Source organism: Mustela putorius, unplaced genomic scaffold (assembly GCF_011764305.1).
Source record: "Mustela putorius furo isolate JIRA1106 unplaced genomic scaffold, ASM1176430v1.1 tig00003845_pilon_pilon_pilon, whole genome shotgun sequence".
In the NCBI taxonomy this organism is placed as follows: domain Eukaryota; kingdom Metazoa; phylum Chordata; class Mammalia; order Carnivora; family Mustelidae; genus Mustela; species Mustela putorius.
The window spans coordinates 3,758,995-3,781,234 of NW_025421998.1; the positions used below are offsets into that span (position 1 = coordinate 3,758,995).

At 43.6% G+C, this 22,240-nt stretch overlaps 1 protein-coding gene across 2 annotated transcripts in view; it reads right to left on the minus strand.

The window, feature by feature from the left end:
• GLI3 (GLI family zinc finger 3) overlaps window positions 1-22,240 on the minus strand; it is a 272,943-nt gene that overhangs the window by 240,794 nt on the left and 9,909 nt on the right. For both annotated transcript variants that reach the window (XM_045089532.1, XM_045089531.1), the window contains exon 2: window positions 17,630-17,794. In XM_045089532.1, coding sequence (XP_044945467.1) covers window positions 17,630-17,753 — 124 coding nt within the window. In that variant the 5' untranslated portion in view covers window positions 17,754-17,794. The remainder of the gene's footprint in view (window positions 1-17,629; window positions 17,795-22,240) is intronic.

Sequence of the window (22,240 nt, forward strand, 5' to 3'; positions counted from 1 at the left end):
CCCACGACCCGGACCTACACATTAATATTTTGCCGTATTTGCTCAAAACCTTTTCCTTTTAAAGAAACAAGGTGATACGGACACATCTGAAGCCTCCCCACCCTGTCCCTCTCCACCCTCCCCAGAAGTAATCACTATGGCTAACCGATTTCATTGATCCATGATTTTATACTTTTATCATAGGTAAGTTCATTAAGAACATGATTCCAAAAAGGTGTCCTGAAAGTTCACCTAGAAAAAAAAAAACTAAACAAGAGTGAAGGAACACTTGAAAAGGAACAATAATAAATGGGAACTCCCAGATAAGATGTATCATACATTATAATATCTGAAAGAAGGTAGCACTTGGCTAAAGAACAGGTAGGTCAACAGAATGAAATAGGAAAAGGCTATACAACACAGTAAGGCAGTATCAGATACAAGATCATTTCAAATCAGTGACAGGACAAGTAGGAAACGATTACCAAAGAACTAAAATTAAAAAAAAAAAAAAAAAAAAAACAACTTTGACATTTCACCAAAGAGGATATCCAAACGAATAAATATCCAAAAAGATGCTTCACTCCCTTAGATCTCAGGGACAAGGTAAATCCACACCTAAATACCATTACATGGTCAACAGAAGAGCTAAAATGAGAAATCGGGACATAACCTAGTGCTGGCAAGAACAAGGAGCAAATCTGTACAACCACGTGGGAAAACCAGGGTACAGAGTGTCCTCTCTCTGAAGAAGTCATTTTACTCCCATGTGTGTACCCAAAAGAAACATGTCCCCAGGTCCACCGAAAATCAAGTACCCCATGGCCAACCGCTGAGTGGGGAGCCCAATGTGGGGCTAAATCCCAGGACCCCAAGATCATGACCTGAGCCAAAGGCAGAAGCTTAACCGACTGAGCCCCTTAGGCACCCAGCCATGTGCACTTTTCTATCAGCATGTTATACTTCCATCAGAAATGTTGAAGAAACGAGGAAACGATTGCACCTATCCTGTTATGCTGCCAAGTCTCTGAGAATAAGCGCTCACAGAAACAGTCAAACAGAAATCTAAGTGCTACAATTCTGGAAGCTAATTTGGTGAGGTGTGGTCAAAGCCACTGAATTTTTTAGGACTTTCATCATATCCTCATTTGAAATTGGGAAAAGAAAAGAGATATGTCAAGGGCCAGTGAGAGGAGCCTGGAGGACTGCATCACACCAAGCTGCGGGAGACTAGTAGGTGATGTGCCAAGTGTCCCCAACGTAGGGCCACCTGAACGCGCAGCACAAGACAGAGACCGTAACAGAGCAAAGATAGAAAATAACCAAGCATTAACAATTCCTGTGTTTCTTTTTTTTTTTTTTAAAGATTTTATTTATTTATTTGACAGACAGAGATCACAAGTAGGCAGAGAGGCAGGCAGAGAGAGAGGGAGAAGCAGGTTTCCTGCTGAGCAGAGAGCGCAATGTGGGGCTTGATCCCAGGACCCTGGGATCATAACCTGAGCTGAAGGCAGAGGCTTTAACCCTCTGAGCCACCCAGGCACCCCAGTTCCCGTGTTTCTTTGTGCCTTTCTGGATTTCCCAATGAGCAGGTGTTCCTTTAATAAAAATGAACGAACCAAAAGGTTGAGCGGAAAGCAGAACACCAGATGGGAGTCCTAAGGTCTAAGGTGCCCTCTTCACTGCACACACTCCACTTTCATGGAAACACTTTCCAAGAGGCATTACTCAACTATGTTTTGTGCAACAAACCACGTCATCTTCCTTACATGGCATGGCATCATCTCACATCTGCACACGTCCTCTGGCCTTTGGCTGAGCCCCCTTTCCCGGGCTGTATCTGCAGGAAGACAGTAATGGCACTCCCCAGCTTCAGCCTACAAATACTGCTCTCAAAAAATAATGACAAAACATGGGTTATTCGAGAGGTTCAGTGTTTAGGAGCCTGGTAATCAAAGTTTATTGTGCTCTTGGCTTTGTTTCTTTTTTCCACTCCAAAGAGTTTAAAGCAAGTCAATTAGCATCAAAGAAATTTGCAAAGGCTCTCACAGTGAAGCCCTGCCGAAACAGAAGGACATCAAACCAGATGCCAGACAGAAGACAGTGCAGAGTGCTCTGGGAGGATCCTCCGGAGACTTAGAGGAGGGTCCCGCTCTGTGGAGTTAGTCACAGGAGAGGCAAAATGCTCCTCCAGCATCCCCAAATACAGACCATGACTGCGTGCTTCCAGGAAGATGAGTGCCGGAAGTCCAGTCAGTAATTAATGAAACCATGTCTAAATCAAGGACACACACATCTCAGATTTGGGGGGATCTACTGCTTTCGTGGCAATTACCTGTAACCATCAGCAATCCAGTCAAATTCGGGCCAAAATCTTGGATTTGCACCTGAAACTGTTCTCTATAGACTGCCCTTCAAAATACCTGGGGTTGGGGAGCCTGGCTGGTTCAGTGGGTTAAAGCCTCTGCCTTCGGCTCAGGCCATGATCTCAGGGTCCTGGGATCGAGTCCCACATTGGGCTCTCTGCTCAGCGGGGAGCCTGCTTCCCCCACTCTCTCTCTCTCTGCCCGCCTCTCTGCCTACTTGTGATCTCTGTCTATCAGATAAATAAATAAAATCTTAAAAAAAAAAAAAAAAAAAAAGAAAGAAATACCTGGGATGGTCTCGACTTACCATTAGGACAGCACACAGTAACCTCAACAAAGTCATCAGTAGCTTTTAACCCAGGACAGACTCATGCATAATACCTGTACAGATTAATTTGAAAGAACTGTAGATGTTCCTTTCTTTTGTTTTTGTTTTTATTTTGGAAGATTTTATTTATTTCTTTGAGAGAGAGAGAGGCAGCATGTGCAAAGTGGGGTTGGGGTGGGGATCAGAGGTGAGGGACAAGCAGACTCCGTGACGAGCATAGAGCCCAACACAGGGCTCCATCCCACAACCCCGCTCAACCCAGCTAAGCCATCCAGGTGCCCCTGGATTTCCCTTCCGAAACTTAAATTATGTTAACTCACTCCTTTGACCCTCCTTCTTTTAAATTCCTGGAGAACCTACGGTGACTATCATAGAGACAGAGGTTTTTTTTTGGGGTGGGGGGGAGCTCTTTAAATCACATACCCAAGTTCCTCATTTAAAGAGATAAAGTGAGGGGCGCCTGGGTGGCTCAGTGGGTTAAGCCGCTGCCTTCGGCTCAGGTCATGATCTCAGGGTCCTGGGATTGAGTCTCGCATCGGGCTCTCTGCTCAGCAGGGAGCCTGTTTCCCTCTCTCTCTCTCTCTCTCTCTCTGCCTACTTGTGATCTCTGTCTGTCAAATAAATAAATAAATACATAATCTTAAAAAAAAAAAGAGATAAAGTGATATGCATGCAGAATCTTAGTGAGAAGCCCCTAGCAACTAAGCTGGGTCACAGCTTTGGTTATCCCTTTATACTTTACATAAGAAAGATATAGTTTCCTAGTCCCTAATCACTGTTGGGTTTTCATCTCATAAATAATCATTCCTTCAAAGAACCATTCTAATCATTCAATCAATATTTTCTTTTCTTTTTTTTTTTTAAAGATTTTTATTTATTTATTTGACAGAGAGCGATCACAAGTAGCCAGAGAGGCAGGCAGAGACAGAGAAAGGGAAGCAGGCTCCCTGCTGAGCAGAGAGCCCAAAGTGGGACTCAATCCCAGGACCCTGAGATCATGACCTGAGCTGAAGGCAGTGGCTTAACCCACTGAGCCACCCAGGCGCCCCTCAATCAATATTTTCCTAATGAAAGTTAGAGCTGCAAAACTGGCCTGTAGACAAGTGCTTCTGGCAAATATGAGGTCATGAATGCTTGTAAGAACCCAAACAAAGAGGGCACAGGCACATCCCCATAAAGCATGACATAAAACAATTTTGAGGGGTCGGTCCATTTTCTGAAGCCTATCCGTGAATCTCAAGGGTTCTTGGATTGCCATTTAAGCCCCCATGCTGAAAAAGATGGTTCATCTCTGTTTGAGGCCATGCTACTCTTGAAACAATTCCCACTACGCTCAGTAGAACTTGTTCCCAACTGCATGGAGGCAGGAACTAGGCTAGGAAGGCCTGGAAAACTGACATTACCTTCATAAGAAAGATTTTCCATAAAAATTTAACTCTCCTTTTCTAAGCACGTATAATCCCTTGTTTATACTTAAAAACGAGAAGCTTCCCAAATTAAAACAGGGTACAAAATTAAACCACGATTTTATGTAAGATTTATACGTATTTTATTAGTATACCCATGTATGATCAAATTTCTATATTTAAGCACTGACTTTCTTTCTGCCTCCAAGCCTACCCCCTCCACTGCCTGGCATCAATGGTACAAAAATCATAGATCTAGTCTAGCATGGTAATTAAGCAGCATTTTATAGCCCAGCCCCAGCTCATACAATTTTCAAAAAGAAAAAGAAACTAGGTAAAGAATTTACAGAGCACTTTCCTCTCCCTCTCTTTCCTTCTCATCTAGTGTTGTTGGGACCTGGCAACAGGTACATATGGAACCATGTTTCCCATCTGCAGTCTAAAAAACTACAAAGCAAACCAGAGAACTACGACCTCATGCTACACCAACACTAGTCACCAGCAGGAGGAAGGAAAAATAGAAATTTTCCTGTTTCAAGGGCACACTGCCACTGTTCCGTTACCCAGGCTTTTACACCCTTAGATTCCTCAATATTCAACCAATGTGTACACTGGTGTGTGTGTGTGTGTGTGTACGTGCTTATAAGCATCTTTTTTTTCCTTCAATTCACCCAGTTTTGGGGGTTAAATGATGGAAGGAAATAGTCTAAATTTGTGTGACAATGATCAAAGAAGGTGCTTTGAATTTATGTGAAAAAGTTTCCCATTAAGATGGTAGCTATTTTTTTTCCAAATGTGATTCCTTTTAATTGCGGAAAAGAGCCCAAAGGCTTTGTCAAGGGGCACATGTTTTCTATAAATCAAAACATAAATAAATGTGAGGTTATTTCACTCGGCATACATATGGTTTTTGCTAAGTAAACTCTATTTATAAAACATTGTTAGCCTCTACCGGAACTGCTGTCAACATTTATAGGAAAGGAACTTTTCTACTGCTCTGTGACTTGCCAGGATTTGAAAACAAGCCTAGAAACATTAGTTTCTCAAGACAGATTTGATTTAAACTTAATGTGAAATGGGCCACTGTGTGTTCTCTAGCTTTTAAATGCTTGGAAGAAGTCTTCAACTGAGTATTAGGTTCATATTTTACCAGAAAATGCTAACATTGCTGGAAGTTGATTATTTTAACCATACCATTGTTCTATTCTTTCTAGAAGTTTTCTTTTGCTTGTAGGCGAGGGTCTGGGATTATTTTTCTTATCACTGCCAATAGAACTCACACATATTCTGTGAAGGGGGAGTCTCTGACATCCCTTACAGCTTAGGATTCATAATTACCTCGGCACCTTCTCCCAAAGTCTCATTTGCATGGTTTCTCCTCCTTAAAGACACTCCCTCTAGGTTCTGAACACATTCATCAGTCCTACTCAGAGTGGTTCTCAAAAATGAAGGTTTCTGTGAAAGAAATCAGCTATAAGCAAGCATGAAGCAATAGTCCTTGACAGCCCAGAGCATACCACGCAAGGTAACGGTAACTTTAATAATATCGTACATTCTCCATTTTCCATTCAATTTTTCTTTCTCGGGCTGCAGTGCCTTCCAAAACAGAATTCTTTCCAGTGCTTTCGCAATCAACCCTACTCGAGGTGGACCTAAGCCAAGAGTTACAGTACAGTTGAGAGCGGTTCCAGAAAGAGATCTCTCACTCACTCCTGCTTTTTTCTTTTTTATTATTATTATTTCCTTACAAGTCGAATCTTCCCCAGTTGTCCCAGTTTCTCACCTCTTGGCATGGAATGCCTTGATTTTTATTTTTGACTAGCAAGAGGAAAATGTTAACTAGTTCCACAAAAATAACTAAAAGGATCTTTGAAATCCTAAAATCCTTAATTTCCAAGGTAATAAAACATTCAAATAGATTTAATGATCACCTACCTAATGGATAACTACCTTCTATAATTAGACTGCTTTGGAAACAATGTAAATGCTTTCGCTCCCAAATAATATTGTCCCAACCTATACACAGAATTCCAAAACACATATCCTGATTTACAGAAGGAATTCGATTTCTCTGCAGTACACTTAAAGGGGAAGGCTGCTTATAAAGTGTAGCCATGGCTCCAATAAACTTAAAAATAGACACAGACAGATCCAGAAGAAAAATACACCACATTCTCTATCCTTCATTTTTGTAATTTTGCACATTAGCAGCTAGCTCCTCTAATGGGAGACACTAATGAATTTGAAGTGATAAGGAAATATAAGGAATTAGAAGGCAGAATTCCCCAGAACTTCTGTTCGTAATCAATCACCAGAGATCAGTGACATCATTAGAGCCTTTGATCACAGCTCCTCTTTCAAGCTCAGATGGGACCGGATTGATCCTTGCTGGCACTGAGAAAGGAGAAACACCTAGGAGTACAGTTCACCGTGAAACATGAGCAGTCATCAGCATCCCGTCGCCTCCTTGGGGAGGAACAGACAGCACATTCCAGGGCAGCCTGACCCCAAACAATAGAGCCACCTCGTTAAACCCAAACCGAATTCCCATCTTACTAGGATTCCCAAAGCGCTTTAAGGCAGGAGCAGACAATAAGCTACTTTTCTTTCAGTTTGGTCTTCCTTATCCGCTGGATCTAAGCAGGACAAGCCCCAAATTCCTTTGCCATGGGGAGGGAAGAGGTTCTGCAGATTTTGTTTTTCCCATTCTGCTCCTTCCAAAGCATTTCATTCAGAGCTCCCTCCCCACCCCAACCCCCGACTCCCCTGTGGACTTCTGATTTTCACTTAATGAATCTTTACTAAAATCAGGAGTGACTCCACACTGGCCAAAAAAGGTGGGCATGGGATGTCGCATTAGCTCTGATCATTTCAAAATGACCTGGACAGCCATCACTCAGAATGCCCTGATCTGAAACGCTCCCTTTGGGCATGAAAAGTTTTAAGTGACCTTTACTACTTTAGTTCCATTGTTTGTTTTCCCCCCTTCTTATTTGTAATATGAATCTAATTGAGCTTCATGAACACGGTAGAACGTAGTGTATTATCTCCCTCATCAGGTGATCAATGATTTCATTAATAAGATAGATAACAAAACTGTCATATCATCGACACTGTTATGAAAGATGATCCTGGCTTCCCGCTCCATTTCCCAAGGTCCGGGGTTCTCTGTGGCAGCTCTGAGTCCATTCAATATTTTCCACAGACAGAGAAAAGTGAAAATCCATTTTGAAACCAATTTCAATTAGGATCCAGAAGCTGTTATCACAGGTGTCGCGGAATGGGCCCGTGAGTGGAAATGTCGCCTATCCATTCTGAAATGAAACCTTATCAGGGGCTACAAAGATGGCTGGGGACAGCCTATCTGTAAATTACTTTTCGTCCTGTGTTAACTCAACCTTAGTCCTGTCATATGGAATTCTTTCCATCCCCGGGTAATAATCTAATGACTAACGAGACACAGCCCCCGAACGGCTTGCAGCCGGACAGGGCTGTCCCCTGAAACGGGTGCAAATGTGGCCAGAGCCGGCCGGCAGGCAAGCACAGGGCCGGGCAGGCTTTAAATGATAGAACGAAAAGTTGATTATGGGAAATAAAAGAAGCCCGTCTCCACCCACTGCATTCCTGGTGATTTTTCAATTGCAAACTCCAAGGCTCCGTTACTTCATTAATGCGGCACCCAAGTCGGGAGGCTTTTCTCTCACATCTTCCAAGCTCCTTTTAGCAAATTATCCCATGACGGCGGATTTATTCAGTCAAAGACCTGGGACTTTGAGAGGCAACAAAAGAATCAAGAGACTTTCTGGTCCACCTGCCTGGCGAATGATGAGCCAGGGAAAAGTCTCCCCCAGAGAAACCAATCAAACCATTGTGCGGCACAGCCAGACCTTTTCAACTGTCAAGCCAGAGAGCAGGGGAGAGATGAAAGGACGCGGGGTGAAGCTACCATTTACGGAACCATGTGGGAATGGTCTCCGAAGATTTAATAATTGGGATGGAACTCAACTTTCTACAACTAAAGGGAAAAAGAGAGAGAGAGAGCCCAAGAAGAGGAAAGAGTCAAAGAAAGGGGTTAAAAAAAAAAAGGGAATGAAAAAGGAAAAAAACAGCAACCTAAGTCAGAGGAGGAAGAACTTTTAAAATAAAAACGCCCCCTACCTGAAATGAAGTCCCATCTGTAAAAGTAAAGGGGAAAGAGAAGGAAGTTGCCCCAAAAAAAGGAACGAAAACAGATTTAACAAAGGCTTTGCTATTTTTTTCCCTCTAGGTTAGAGCTGCGTTACGTGTTCTGATTCTAATGTTCTCGTGCAATTAATTCACGGAGGCAAAACAACAGCAGAAAAAGCCCTCAGTTATAGGAGTGCTTTGGGTTTTAAGTAAAGTGACATTTTAAATATGCCAAAAAGGAAACAATACATTGACCGGACACTCAGAAAAGACAGACTAGGAGACACGCGAGGCCATATACTTCTGGGCAATTTTCAAGAACGTTTTACTCCCACTACCAATTCAACATGAAATATTTAAAAAGGAAGGGGAAAAAACTATACGTACAGGGCCTTAAAAAAAAAATGGACTTTCTGAAAACACGAAATACACGTAACATCCAGCAGCAACTGTAGTTCTAAAGCTTCCTGCTATTACTACCGACTCTTAACAGCATATATCACTAAGCCAAGTTTAAAAAGCAGGCAATTATCAAATGGTGGGAGGAGGGGTGGCGCCTGGACCTGTATCCTGACTGTGGTGGTGGCTACATGACTTTATCGATTTGTCCAAACTCACAGGCATGCACAATGAGAAGAGTGAATTGTGCACCGTTGTAAGTTCTTTCTTTTAATAAATGTGAATGATGGCAGAGGTATTTGGAAAGATTTCCATGTAAATGAGAGAACAGGGGGATTTTGCTTTTACCATCCCCCCACCCGCCCCACCTCCTTCTCTGCCTGGGACTCTGGTGGACCCAGAGCTCAGTGTGGCAATCCTGTAGGATCCCATCCTGTGAGCTGATGGACGAGCTGCTGGACACGCAGGCCCTTCCCTGACCTGGGCCCAAGATGTAGGAGGCAGAAGGCCACCAGGCCGCCTCCCCAGGCGAGCACGCCCTCCCACAAGCGCTGTCTTGGCCCTGAGCTGTTGCTCTTGCTGTTACCATTACTGTTTTTGATTCTGAACCAGGTTAATTCTGGAAATGCAAAATAACCACATCGCTTGATCAAGAGTAAGCAAAGTGGCCCAGAACTTTCCACAAGCCATGCACACCATCCCGTGGCATTTTAGTCCCAAGTTGTGCGAGGCTCTGGCAAGATGGGTTTGATATTCATTCCTTGTTTATCTGGGTGCCCAAGAATTGTCCTTTTAGAGGCGAAATCCAATAGTTACATACACGAAAAAAAGGAGCCTTGCCCTTAGGGAAACCCATTGGCACAGAATTACTGATTTCATCACACAATTTGGATGAGTATTTATGAATGAGAAGGAGACCCTGAGAGCATCTGCTTAGTTAAATCCAAACGTGTGCCCATTTCAGGACCAATGATTTGAAGCAGTGTGCTGATCGCAGCTCTTGTCATCTGCCTCCTTGCCTGTTAAACTAGGTCCTGAGGACCACATTTTAAGACTTTTGGGCAAACCAGTACCCTCTGATTCTCTTGATCAGATTAAAGTTTACCCACTCCTAGATTATTTCCAAACGATGTTGTGCTGAAAGAATGAGATGAAAGGTGCCCGTAAATGACAGCTTGTCAGCTTATGCTCTGAAGAGCCCATTTACTAGTAACAGCTGACATGGTGGGTACTCACCGCGCTGGCCTCAGAGACATTAAGCAATTAGCCCAAGATCACACAGCAATGAAGGGACAGAGCTGGGATCGAAGCTCCGGAGTTAACACTGCCGCTAGGCTCCACATGTCGCCTGTCCCCATGGAGCGGCCGTCAGTCCTGGCAGGCTTGGGTGGCGTACCATGCAGTCCCACTGAATGTCCCCTGGGGACCTCCCAGCACAAGACACTGAAGTGGGGTGGGGCATGGGGGACAAATCAGGTGCTACATTCAAAAAAATTTTAACTAAGGAAATATAAGTCAAAACCGCGATGACAAGCCACCTCACACCTGTCACAATGGCTAAAATCAAGCACACAGGAAAAAACAAAGGTTGGAGAAGATGTGAAGGAGGGGAAACCCTCTTGCACTGTTGCTGGGAATGCAAGCTGGGGCAGCCACTCTAGGGAACAGAGTGGAGGTTCCTCAGGAAGTTAAAAATAGAGCTACCCGGGGCGCCTGGGTGACTCAGTGGGTTAAGCCACTGCCTTCAGCTCGCGTCGTGATCGCAGGGTCCTGGGATCGAGCCCCGCATCGGGCTCTCTGCTCAGCCGGTAGCCTGCTTCCTTCTCTCTCTCTCTGCCTGTCTCTCTGCCTGCTTCTGATCTCTCTCTGTCAAATAAATAAGTAAAATCTTAAAAAAAAAAAAAAATAGACCTACCCCACAGCCCAGCAATCCCACTACTGGGTATTTACCCCAAAGGATACAAACATACAGATTTGAAGGGGTACACATACCCGGATGTTTACAGCAGCATTATCAGCACTAACTTTTCTGGAGAAAGCCCAGATGTCTATCGATTGATGAATGGATAAAGAAGATGTGGTGTGTATGCCATGGAATATTATGCAGTCATCAAAAATGAAATCTCGCCATTTGCAATGATGTGGATAAAACTAGAGGGCATTATACTAAGTGAAATAAATGAGAGAAAGACAAACACCATGGAATCTCACTCATAAGTAGAATTTATGAAAGAAAACAGACGAACACATGGGAAGGGGGCTAAGAAAAGGGGGGGGGGGAGAGAAAGAAGGAAACAAGCCATGAGAGACTCTTAAGGACAGAGAACAAACTGAGGGCTGCTGGAAGGACGTGGGTGGGGGATGGGCTAGATGGGGGATGGGCACTCAGGAGGGCACTTGGGTTGAGCACTGGGGTTATATGGAAGTGATGAATCACTGAATTCTACTCCTGAAGCCAAAACTGCATTCTATGTTTACGAACTAAAATTTAAATCCCAAAAAAATTTTAACTGAAAGATAAACATGTTATGGAGACTGGAGAGAGACAAACAGGTGGGGCACACAGGACTTTTAGGGCAGTAAAACTGTTCTGTAGGACACTGTCACAGTGGCTATATGTCCTCACACATCTGTCCAAGCCCACAGGATCTACAACACAAGGAGCGGCCTCTAATGAAAACTAGGGACTTTAGTGAACAATAGTGTGCCAATACTGGTCCATCAGTTTTAACAAATGTACCACACTGTTAACAAGTAACAAGGGGACCTAAGGGGTTAGGGGGTGGACAGGACCTCTGTACCCTCGACTCCATTTTTCTGTAAATCTAAAACTTCCCTAAAATATAATCTTTTCATGAAAATTATAATCATAAATAAAGTATCCCCAAAAACAAGTGCTACCAGGTAGTTGCTAAAAGGACACAAGTCTGTATGGAGAGAGAGAGATGGAGGACAGTCACAGCTGAGAAGAATTTACACAGATTCTATGGAAGAACAACATAAACGGAAGCAAAGAGCCCTTCAATTTAGCTAAAATATGGGTTACAGATGGGAAAGTATGGTAACAGATCAGACTGGAAAGTCAGACTGCGGTCAGATTTTTGGAAGATACCTAAATGTTAATCAAAGGGTTTTGAACAGTATTCTATATGTAACTGGGAATCACTGAGGGTTCTAGAGGAGGGGCATGGCATGACCAGAACCATAAAAAGATTTGGCAGAAACAAGTCCCATAAATGGGAAGCGCAGAGACCAACGGCAAGGTGTTTGGACAGAAGGTTACTTTAACTGTCTAGGCATGAGGTAGTAGGTTTTAAATAGCACAGCACAGTAGGGTGGCCTGAAGGGACACAGGGGTGAATAATTACAGAGGAAAATCTACCAGACTTCAAAACTAGTAGGATGTGGGAAGCATGAGAGACAGAGGGGTCAAAGGTGACGGTGCGGTTTCAAGCCTGGGTGACTGTAGGAAAGGTGATCTCCTCAGCCAAAATAAGATTCAGAGGTTGCCGGGTTCTGGGACACGTGAGTGTGGAGTGCAAGGGAGCCAGAGCTCTTATGGAAACCAGATTATCTATCATTAGTTAGTTGGTTTAAAAAGGTGAACGCTTCTTTAAGAAGCATAAAATCTAACTCTAATACAACACAAACCATCTCCTTTGCCCCAGAAAAAAGAATCAAGAAAAGGGACATGCACATACTGTTTCGTATGCTAAGCCATATAATCAATGTTAGTTTTTCAAGGTCAAAAGAATTCAAAATAAATGTTCTCAAAATTATTTTCCTGATTTTCTGGCTTAAGGAAGCATTCAGAAGAATAGTGCAGAAACTTTGCTATCTATCCTTCCTTTAGATGTGCAATCAGAGAAAGACAATTATCGTATGATCTCACTGATAGGAGGAATTTGAGAAACAAAACAGAGGATCATAGGGGAAGGGAGGGAAAAATGAAACCAAGAGAGGGAGTCAAACCCTAAAATACTCTTAATCTCAGGAAAGAAACTGAGGGTTGCTGGATTGGAGGGGGGTGAGGGAGGGATAGGGTGGCTGGGTGATAGACACTGTGCTATGGTGAGTGCTGTGAATTGTGTAAGCCTGATGAATCACAGGCCTGTACCCCTGAAACAAATAATACATTATATGTTAATTTTTTTAAAAATGTGCAAACTTGGTCGGGATTTGTGAAACATCTTGAACTATTTTCCAGGGTCCGGCAGATTCAAAATTACTTTTCCCAAACATTTTTCCCTTAATTTCAAAACCTATGTGTATATTCAAGAAAACACAATCCTTTTGTTTTGGATTCGTAACATTTAACTCATCCACAGGCTCTGTCCCAGAACAACGGCTGACATCTGCTCTTTCGACAGAAGGCTACAGACACTGCCTCACTTAATCCCCTAAAGATCCTGTGAAGTGAGTCTCATCAGTTTCTTGCTAAAAAGATGAGGAAACTGAGACTTTGAGAAGTTAATTTGCCTGCACTCACAGCTAGTCTAACCTGGTGCCAGAACTCAATCCAAGCCTTCCCATCCCAAACTTGGGGGGGGTTCTCCTAACCAATCATCCTATCATTTGAAATCCATTTTATCTGACAGTCCTTCCCAAGGAAAAAAATGTGGCCAAGAAAAAAAAAAAAAGGGTTGAACATCTAAAGGCACAAGAAAACTAAAAGTCACAGTCTACAATGTAAAAATTGCTCACCCATTTCTGAGCAGAATTAAGTACATCTTGACATTAAAAAAAAAAAAAAAAATCAACGGGCGCCTGGGTGGCTCAGTGGGTTAAAGCCTCTGCCTCTGGCTCGGGTCATGATCCCAGGGTCCTGGGATCGAGCCCCGCATCGGGCTCTCTGCTCAGCAGGAAGCCTGCTTCCTCCTTTCTCTCTGCCTACTTGCGATTTCTATCTGTCAAATAAATAAATAAAATCTCTAAAAAAAGAAAAATCAAGGAGACAAGAGCTCATGATGGAGAACAGCCAATGAATTCCAAATTCCCAACCAAACTCTGAGCCCCCTTACTCTCAGCCAGGAGACCAGTTGCTACCACAATACACTGACAGGTATTACTGGACAGTCTGAAAGAAAATCCCTGGGCCAGGAAGTAACCAAAGGTTAAAGTTTAAAAAAAGTATCTCCTTACATATTTGCAGACCATAACACTCTCCCCTTACAAAGCTTTAAGAGTCTTTTTTAAGCAGAGGAGAACCAAGGCCCTTCCTCTTGAAAGAAGAAAGTGAACAGGGAACTTCCTCTCCATTATTAATCTATCAACTGTGGTTTCATATTGCATCACCATTAGGATAATAATTTCTGTTTTCTATCACTTAAGGTATGTTCCCAATAACCATCAGAGCCAATAAAACATCTCCAAGACCATGGCCTACATACGTTCATTATTAGGGCCCTTCTTGTTTTTAAAGCAGAGTAGTAGGCTAATAAGAAAGATCAGATTACTCTTTTCAAAGAAAATCATCGGCCCACAATGACTTAAAAGACTTCAAATTGGAAAGTCAGTGTTTGCAAGTCATGGAAGGAAATGTTACGGGGTAAGGATCGTGTTTAAAACCTCGAAATATCTGGACTAAAATCCATTTACTATATACAAAACATAACATAGAGCTTTAAAAGCAACGAATCCGTACCAGCAATAAACAGATTATTCAGGAATTTTCCTTGCGGTCCTAGCATATTAGCACACTTGGCAGTTTTTAAGTAAACAATGCCACCTAAATATATGAGCACTCACTGTGTATGTGAAATATATTAGATGCCAAAAATAATCCTTCACTCACAATTGCATGTAACAAAGACTCAGAGAGCCGAAAGTCTTTTCTTCTGTCATTTACGTTGACTAAATAACCCTAAAGCTTAAAATCAAACACATGAAACACACACATTGTGGTTCCTGGGTAAGAATACTAAATGCTTTCTAGGTTGATATCGGGTCTTAAATGTTAGAAAAATCAAACGTGGCTTGTCTCTCCGCCCACCCCCCCACCCCATACAAGTCTCAGAACAGTTTGTCACTTATGTGTGTCATTTTAAATTTCAGCGTTAAGAGTCAAATGCTTATTTAGAAGGCTGCTCGGTTTTGAGCCATACATTTGGGTTGAGTGAATGGGTGTGTTTAAACAAAACTCTGTATGAGTGTTGTTCTAGCACGAGATACTCAGCTGAGAAAACGAGGAAAACAGATGTGCAAGGACATGCAATGGAATGTGCGTGGTTTGGCTGGAAGGTTCACAATCGGGAACAAACCGTAGCACATAATGGCTAGAAATTAAATCAACCTAACATAGCACCAATAACAAAACTTTCTTGTTTGCCTGTTTTATTTTGTTGCAATCATGAAATTGCGGACGGGAGTGGGGAAAACGCGTGTATTGCCTCCGTTTGGTTCTTGAGGCTAAACTCATCTTTAACCATTCATGGGCAAATCCCTGAATTTCAGAGCTTTGTAAAGAAAGTCCAGGACATCCCTGGACGCAGCAGCAATCAGCACTAGCTATGATCAGATGGAAATGATTTTAATGTCCTTTGTGCGAACAGCTTCTGTGCAGGTATCGGGGTACCTCTGAAATGTTTATAAAGAGAAAAGAGAGAAAAGGATACAGAACGGACAAAAGATCAGATGACCATGGCCATGGCAGCCACCTGCTAGCACAGACAATAAGTGCCAGCAACCCCACGTCTGCTAAAACCCAAAGGGAACCCAGACCAAAGCCCCCAGCCAAGCTGGGTGCCCACAGCCAAGCTGGGTGCCCACAGCCAAGTATGGAGGGAAGCAGGAGGCCAGTTAGGAGTCTGCAGAACAAGTAAGAGGCTGGGTCATTCCAGCCCCTGGAGCAGGATCCTGGGGCTCCAAAGAGGCTGCGAACTGGTTAGGAAAACCTGCTGAGGACCCGGGAGGGTTATTAGCATTGCTTAAGCAGAAAAATCGTGAAGAAAAAGGCTTTAGTTCTTGTCTTTAAATTTGTTCTCTGGTTTTCCTGGAATCTTCCTCAACGGCAATCCGTGCAACAAACCACCAGTTCCATTCTTCTTTCACTTGGTTGGGTCTTTATATTACCCAATATATATCAGAAGTTAATGAAGCCCTTAGGAGATAAAGGAACACTGGAAACAGAGAGCTGCCAGAACAGCCCTCCTGCAGGCCTGTGCCCCACAAACCTCATGAACATCTGCCCCAAATAGGGCAGGTTCAACCCCACCCCCACCCAGGCGCAGGGGACCACATGTGTTTCAAGGACACAGGCCGCTCGGGGCCAAAAGCCAGCAGAGTTTGGTTCAGGGTCCGTGACTCGTTCAGAAGACAGGCCCAACTTGGTAAATCTAGACCGCTCCTTCTAGACTGGCTAATGTCCTCGACGGACGGCTGGGCTCCCATGGGGCTGGTTAGGTTGGTTCTGTTCTGAGTCACCCTAAACAGGTTCATGAGAGGAGCTTGTGGTCAGTGTTGCTCAGGAAAAACCCAGTGGCACTGAAACCCTCCCAGGCGTGGGTGGGGCCAGCAGGAGCAGCAGTGCCTTCACTGGGACAGATGGACCACAAGGGGACAGCGCCTTCCCGGGGGTCCCCACAGGACGGCCAGCTGACACTCATTCTCCTTCTCACCTGTTCTCACACACCCACGTGCACACTCCTATGCACACAGGTTCACACGTGCCCACACACTTCCGCACACTCTCACACACCCTCACACGCTTGCAAGCTGTCAAGATAACCAAAGTCAATGTTTCCTGAAGCTTAACACCCAACAGGGCTTATTCCTGTGATGTCCCTGTCGGAAATGACTGGACAACCATTTGTTGTCCAACTTACCCTGCAGGTGCTAACTCTATCTCTGAAATAAGCAATTTGCCTAATTTTTACGAATTCCAGGAAAAAATGAAACGAGGGTCCCATAATGTTTCTTAAGGCATAAACAGGGTTTCTATAAGCACGCCAGAAGAATGACACAACGATCCAGCCCCACTAAAATAAGACCCAGCCCGGATTTCAAATACCACAAATAAAGGAAGAAACAGGGGCAAATTTCCACATGTATGTAAATTCATTATTTTAACTCCGATGTAAATAGATGTCCCCAAGCATCCATTCAAAACTGGACTCATAAGTGGCGGATTGAACGCCAGCCTGTGCCAGCAAAGCCAGCAACGCACACTGGTGACGGCCAGGAATGGGAGCCATGGACAAGGATGGGCACAGGGAGCAGGGGCCAGGCTGGGGAGGCTAGGAAATCTACAACAAGTAAAGGCACCAACTGGCCTAGGAGAGTACGAAAGCGGGAAAAGGAAGTGGTCACCATGAACCTGTTCAATCTGGGCTCTGGAATTTGTTTGCCATGCTCCACGATTGAATTGAAATTCCTCTCGACATTGTGCTTAAAATATTAAAAAAAAAAAAAAGAAAAAAGTGCCCCAAAACAGCAGCTAGGTATTGCCTGTGAACATAGTTAAGTCCATTTCTATAAGCCAACAGCAAAACCTGTGCCTCAGACACCAGTGTCACCTTGAGGTCCAATCATGAACAACTTTTAAAATCCTTTGGAGCAAACTGCATGGAGTTGGTGGGGGAGACACGGATCCTCCCACCAAATCCTGACAAGGCAACTTCAGTGTCTTTTGTGATAACTACTAACTAATTATTCCAACTAGTGTAGATTTTCCATGTGAAATGCCAAGTATTTTGAACTCTTGCCAGACTAATCAAGATGATTTCCAAAATGCCACAACAGGAACTTCCTATAATAAATAAGCTATCACATTTACATCTCAAATTAGAAAATTTGGAAGAAAACACGTAGTTTCGATGCCAAAGTAGAGATTACTAAAGCCTGCCCATCCCTCACCCCCCTTTTGCTTTCTTTAGCCTCTAAAGGAGCAAACCCTGGTCCAGGTGCAAATGTTCAGTGTACAAGGAATGCAGAGAACACAGAAGCGACTCTAGGCATAGCTGCTGGAGATCCCCGTGGCTGCTCACCATTGGAAGTGGTGCTGGAGGCCACGGCTTTCTCGCTAACATCTGTTCGCGTGGAGCATTTCACTATGGAATTCTCCACTTTCTTCTTCTCAGTGGTCGTGGAGCTGTGGGACTGGGCCTCCATGATGCCTTCTCATTACTTCAGTTCTCTGCTACCAGGAACGCCTGAAACAAAACAATGGTGCCATCAACTTCCAGCAAGGGTGGACAAAAAAAATCTCACTTAAAAGTTCACTTGAGGGAGCCCCTGGGTGGCTCAGTGGGTTAAGCCTCTGCCTTCGGCTCAGGTCATGATCTCAGGGTCCTGGGATCGAGCCCCGCATTGGGCTCTCTGCTCAGCAGGGAGCCTGCTTCTCCCTCTCTCTCTGCCTGCCTCTCTGCCTACTTGTGATCTCTCTCTGTCAAATAAATAAAATCTTAAAAAAAAAAAAAAAAAAAGAAAGTTCACTTCACCTTTGGCCGGAAGGGGAGCCTAGAGCTTTAGCAAGTTCAAGAACCTTGCCCACAAGTTTTCTTGCAAAAACACCTCCAAGTTGTAATAACAAGCCAGTCGAATTCTGTCTACACATGCAAAAGGGAAAGGGAGGGAATTATCCATAACATGAGTCTCTCCCCAAATTTCTACTGGACATTTGTTATTAAGTGGTCTAAAGATCTCAATTTTCAGCAGTGCTTACGGTGTGAAACCCAAGGGTTGCATGGCTTTCTTATGCCACATCTACAAATGTCTCTTCAGGTAGCCAAATTTATAAGCATGGTGACGATTTCCCAAAAAGGGGGAAGGTTTTTAAGTATTAATTAGAAGTTTCAAAGAGCATGGCCATTTCTCAAACCCAAGCCCAACTCCAAGTTTGGAAACAGAGAGTGATGTGGGCCAAGGAGCCCGTGATATTATATGCTCCCCTTTTCTGAGCTACCTGAACTGCAATCCGCCCCTCCATCGTAATTCACGGAGGTGAACCGTACTCTGCAGGCTTTCTTAAACACATGAGAACGTTTCAATTCACTCATGCTACATTTTGAAAACCAACAAAGGCAACAAAGGCAACAGAACAACGTGCTCTGGATGCCACAGGAAAAGTCAAAAGATTGCCAACAGCCAAGACGGGAGACCACTTAAGAAATATGAAAACCCAGCTCCAAGCAAATGGGGCGAGTGGGTCCTCTTTCACTGGCTGCTTCATTCAAGCGATAATTGTCCTAACTCATCATTCATCAATTTTCACTCTCTCTGGTTCTTGTTTTTTTTTTTTTTTTGCAGTCATGAGCTGCACCTACCAAGAACTACCAAGAATGCAAGATGAAAACAGTCCTCTCCAGCACGTCTTCCTCAAGCTGTCTACAATGCAACATTCACGGTGGGCATTAGCAGATCCACCGTATTCAATCCAAACAATGATAAGTGAAATAAAATAAAATAAATAAAAACTGCTTAACCAACTGAAAGGGTTGAAATACCAGATAAAATCTTTCTAGTCATCCTTAACTCAGACTTGCAAGGGAATTGCCAAGTCTTTCTTTATTGTGTGAGGCATTCTGCCTTTGGTCTGGAATTCAAGTAACTGGGAAGGCTAAGGTCCAGAGGCTGCTAAGAGCTAGAGAACTCCCTCTTCTGTTAACTTCCATTTCTTTGCCTTGATTATCCACTGTCATTCATTGTAAAACACACAAGTTACTTAAGAACAGCTTTTCTAGAACAAAAAAGAAAAAAAAAGCAGCACTGAGTTGAATTTGCATATCAATTGTGAGATCCACTCCAAATTCTGAAACATCCCTCAAAGAGGGCTCACAAAGTCCCAGAGCAAAGGAGCTGCTGAGCTTTCCACTGGGCTGAGGCCAGGCACTGGTCCAGAGGCCCTAACCTCTGCAGAGACTGGTACCTAAGTGGTGCCGCCTGGAGTTACCCTGCATCTCAGTTTTCTCATCTGTCACAGGACCAGAATCACACCAGGGGACTTGGGACTTAACCTTGGGGGAAGGTGGGTACAGTCCTCTTTAAGAGTATGTTTAAAGCCCTGGATCAGGGCGCCTGGGTGGCTCAGTGGGTTAAAGCCTCTGCTTTCTGCTCAGGTCTTGATCCCAGGATCTTGGGATCTAGCCCCACATCTGCATCTGCATCAGGCTCTCTGCTCAGCAGGGAGCCTTCTTCTCTGCCTACTTGTGATCTCCCTCTGTCAAATAAATAAATAAAATATTTTTTAAAAAAATAAATAATAAAGTCATGGATCCTCTCCCCCAGAAAAACACCCTTTAACACACACCAAAGAGTGTACATTTGATTTCCAAGGGTCACAGGCCCTCCAGGCTCTTCCATGAATCCAGACAGAGGACCCCTGAAAGAGATACTTAGAACAGTCTCTTTTTGCTATAATGATCTCAGAACGATTCTAATTTTTCGGAAAGCTCCCCCCAAATTGATGGAAAGATCATCTTTATGGTATGCCATGAGAACAGTCCAACCCAATCCAGAGCACTGATTCCCAAGGTCGGACAAGAGCCACCCAGATCAGTGTTGCTACAGCACTTGCAAGACATTCAGATTCCCAGGTCCAGTCCCCGATGTCTTAGAGGTAGTGCCCGGAACCTTTATTTTAGCCAGCACCGGTAAGCACCAGGCTCACCAAAGCTTGCGGACAACGTTTCCACACAGTTCTCTTCACTGCTATGTACCCAGTGCAACAGGTACCCTGTGAAGCTTTTGCCAACCGGATAAAGAAACAATGAATGGTACCCCAGACTCCTGAATTTCAACAGCCTGCCCTGAGCCTTTCCCAGCACCATCACAATAATGAAGTCATCTTCCGGAATCTTTGCCGAATGGCTTCATGCCCAGCTTCCCCTCCAGATCCTAAGCTCCATGAAGACAAGCGCTATGTTTTACCTTCCTAGCACCTCATACCCCTAAGAATATGTACCGAGTAAATACATGATCCTGAGAAGACCTGGTGACCCGGACAATTCTGCAGTGTCTTCACTTTTGATCACCATTGACTGTACTACGTATCTTTTCTTTTATATCCAGTGTTCCTTTGAAAACTGACAGATTCCACAAAAACTAGTTTTTATCTAGTTTTAACTAGTTTTTAACGGGGATATTTCACCACAACACTCCATTCACACCCATTTTGGACAAACAGGCATTTACTATAATTGATCCCCTCAAAACCCACCATACAATTTTATTGGTCAAATCTGGATGGAGTTTGCTGTTAAAACTGCACATGGAAATAAGCCAATGGATCAGAAAGAAGAAAAAATCATGAAGAGATAGGATTCCTTCCTGGCTAAGAAGTAAATCTCTCTTTTAGTAGAGGGAGCTAATTAACACTAGTGAGGTGACAAGTCACCAAAGTTCCTTGACAAACTTAGGTTTTGTGGAGTTGTTGGTTTTTCCCCCAAGCAAAGGACTTCGTTTTAACAAAGCAATAAACCCTCCAAGTACTCATCACCAGAGAGAGAGGCTCACGTGAGAAGAGGTAAAGCCCCAGGCACTGACTGAAATTGCACTAATTAATGGTCTTAGAGAATACTAATTCCTACCCCCTCCCCCTATTTGAAAGGGATTTTTTGAAAATGGGCCCTTGGTCACTCAAGAATCTACCCCCTTCTTCTATTTTGACAACTTATTTTTGGATCTCATTAGATAGTAACTAATTATTTAAAAGTGTGGTTTAGGCTTGGAACAGGACTATAAAAATGGCAACTTGCCAAGGTAGACATCTGCTTCCTGTATATCCCTCTAAGTTCTATCAGCTTATTTTACTGATAAAAACACAACTTTGTCCCTGTCCGTTACAAAGGGGAAAGTTTTAACATTCTAGGCTCTCACACCTCATCAAAACTATGCATGAAGAGGTATCAGAAAAGGGTCTGCTTCTAGTTGCAGTGGCAGGTTTGATTGTGGTTTTTGTTTTTTGTTTTTTTTCCATAGAACATTAAGCTCAGTTTGGAAACTCAGTCCTGACTTGGTATTTGAGGGCGTGAGATACAGAAGTGACCAGTAAAACTTCATCGTGGGATCTCGAAACTAACTGAAACCAGGTTTTAAAACCTGGGATTTCTTAAAATAAGAACATGTAATTTGTTTAGAACACAAGTTGCGAGGAAAACTTTTCAGTTCTGCTTCACTTCAAAGATTTTTCTCTGAGAAAAACATGCCACTGGTTTTTAGATGGGAATGAAAGGCGACTTTGCCCACCCCGCCCCCACCCCACCGCGTTTCCTCCTCTCAGAGCTCCACGCTGCTCCTAGGCCCCTGTAGCACTTGCAAAATTACCAGCGAGGTTTGCTGGCATGCCCCTTCACTTTTTATGCTTATGGGGGAGAAAAAATATTTGTAGCTGAGGTTGGAAGTCCCAGCAGCTGGAGTATATGAACAAAACAAAACCGCCAAGGAACTCCCAGTGCATAGGTAAATAAATATTGGGATAAAAATTCCTTCCTGAAAGCAGTCATGGCTTCTCCCCATTCAGCTGTCCCTGAACTTTTGGTCATTTCCCAGAGGCCTAAACCCAGGGCACAATTCATTCCAGATCTTGTTCTCAAACCTACTCGTTCACCCACCAGCAACCTGCCTGCAGGTGGTCCTCCGTCTCTGAGTTACAAATCCGA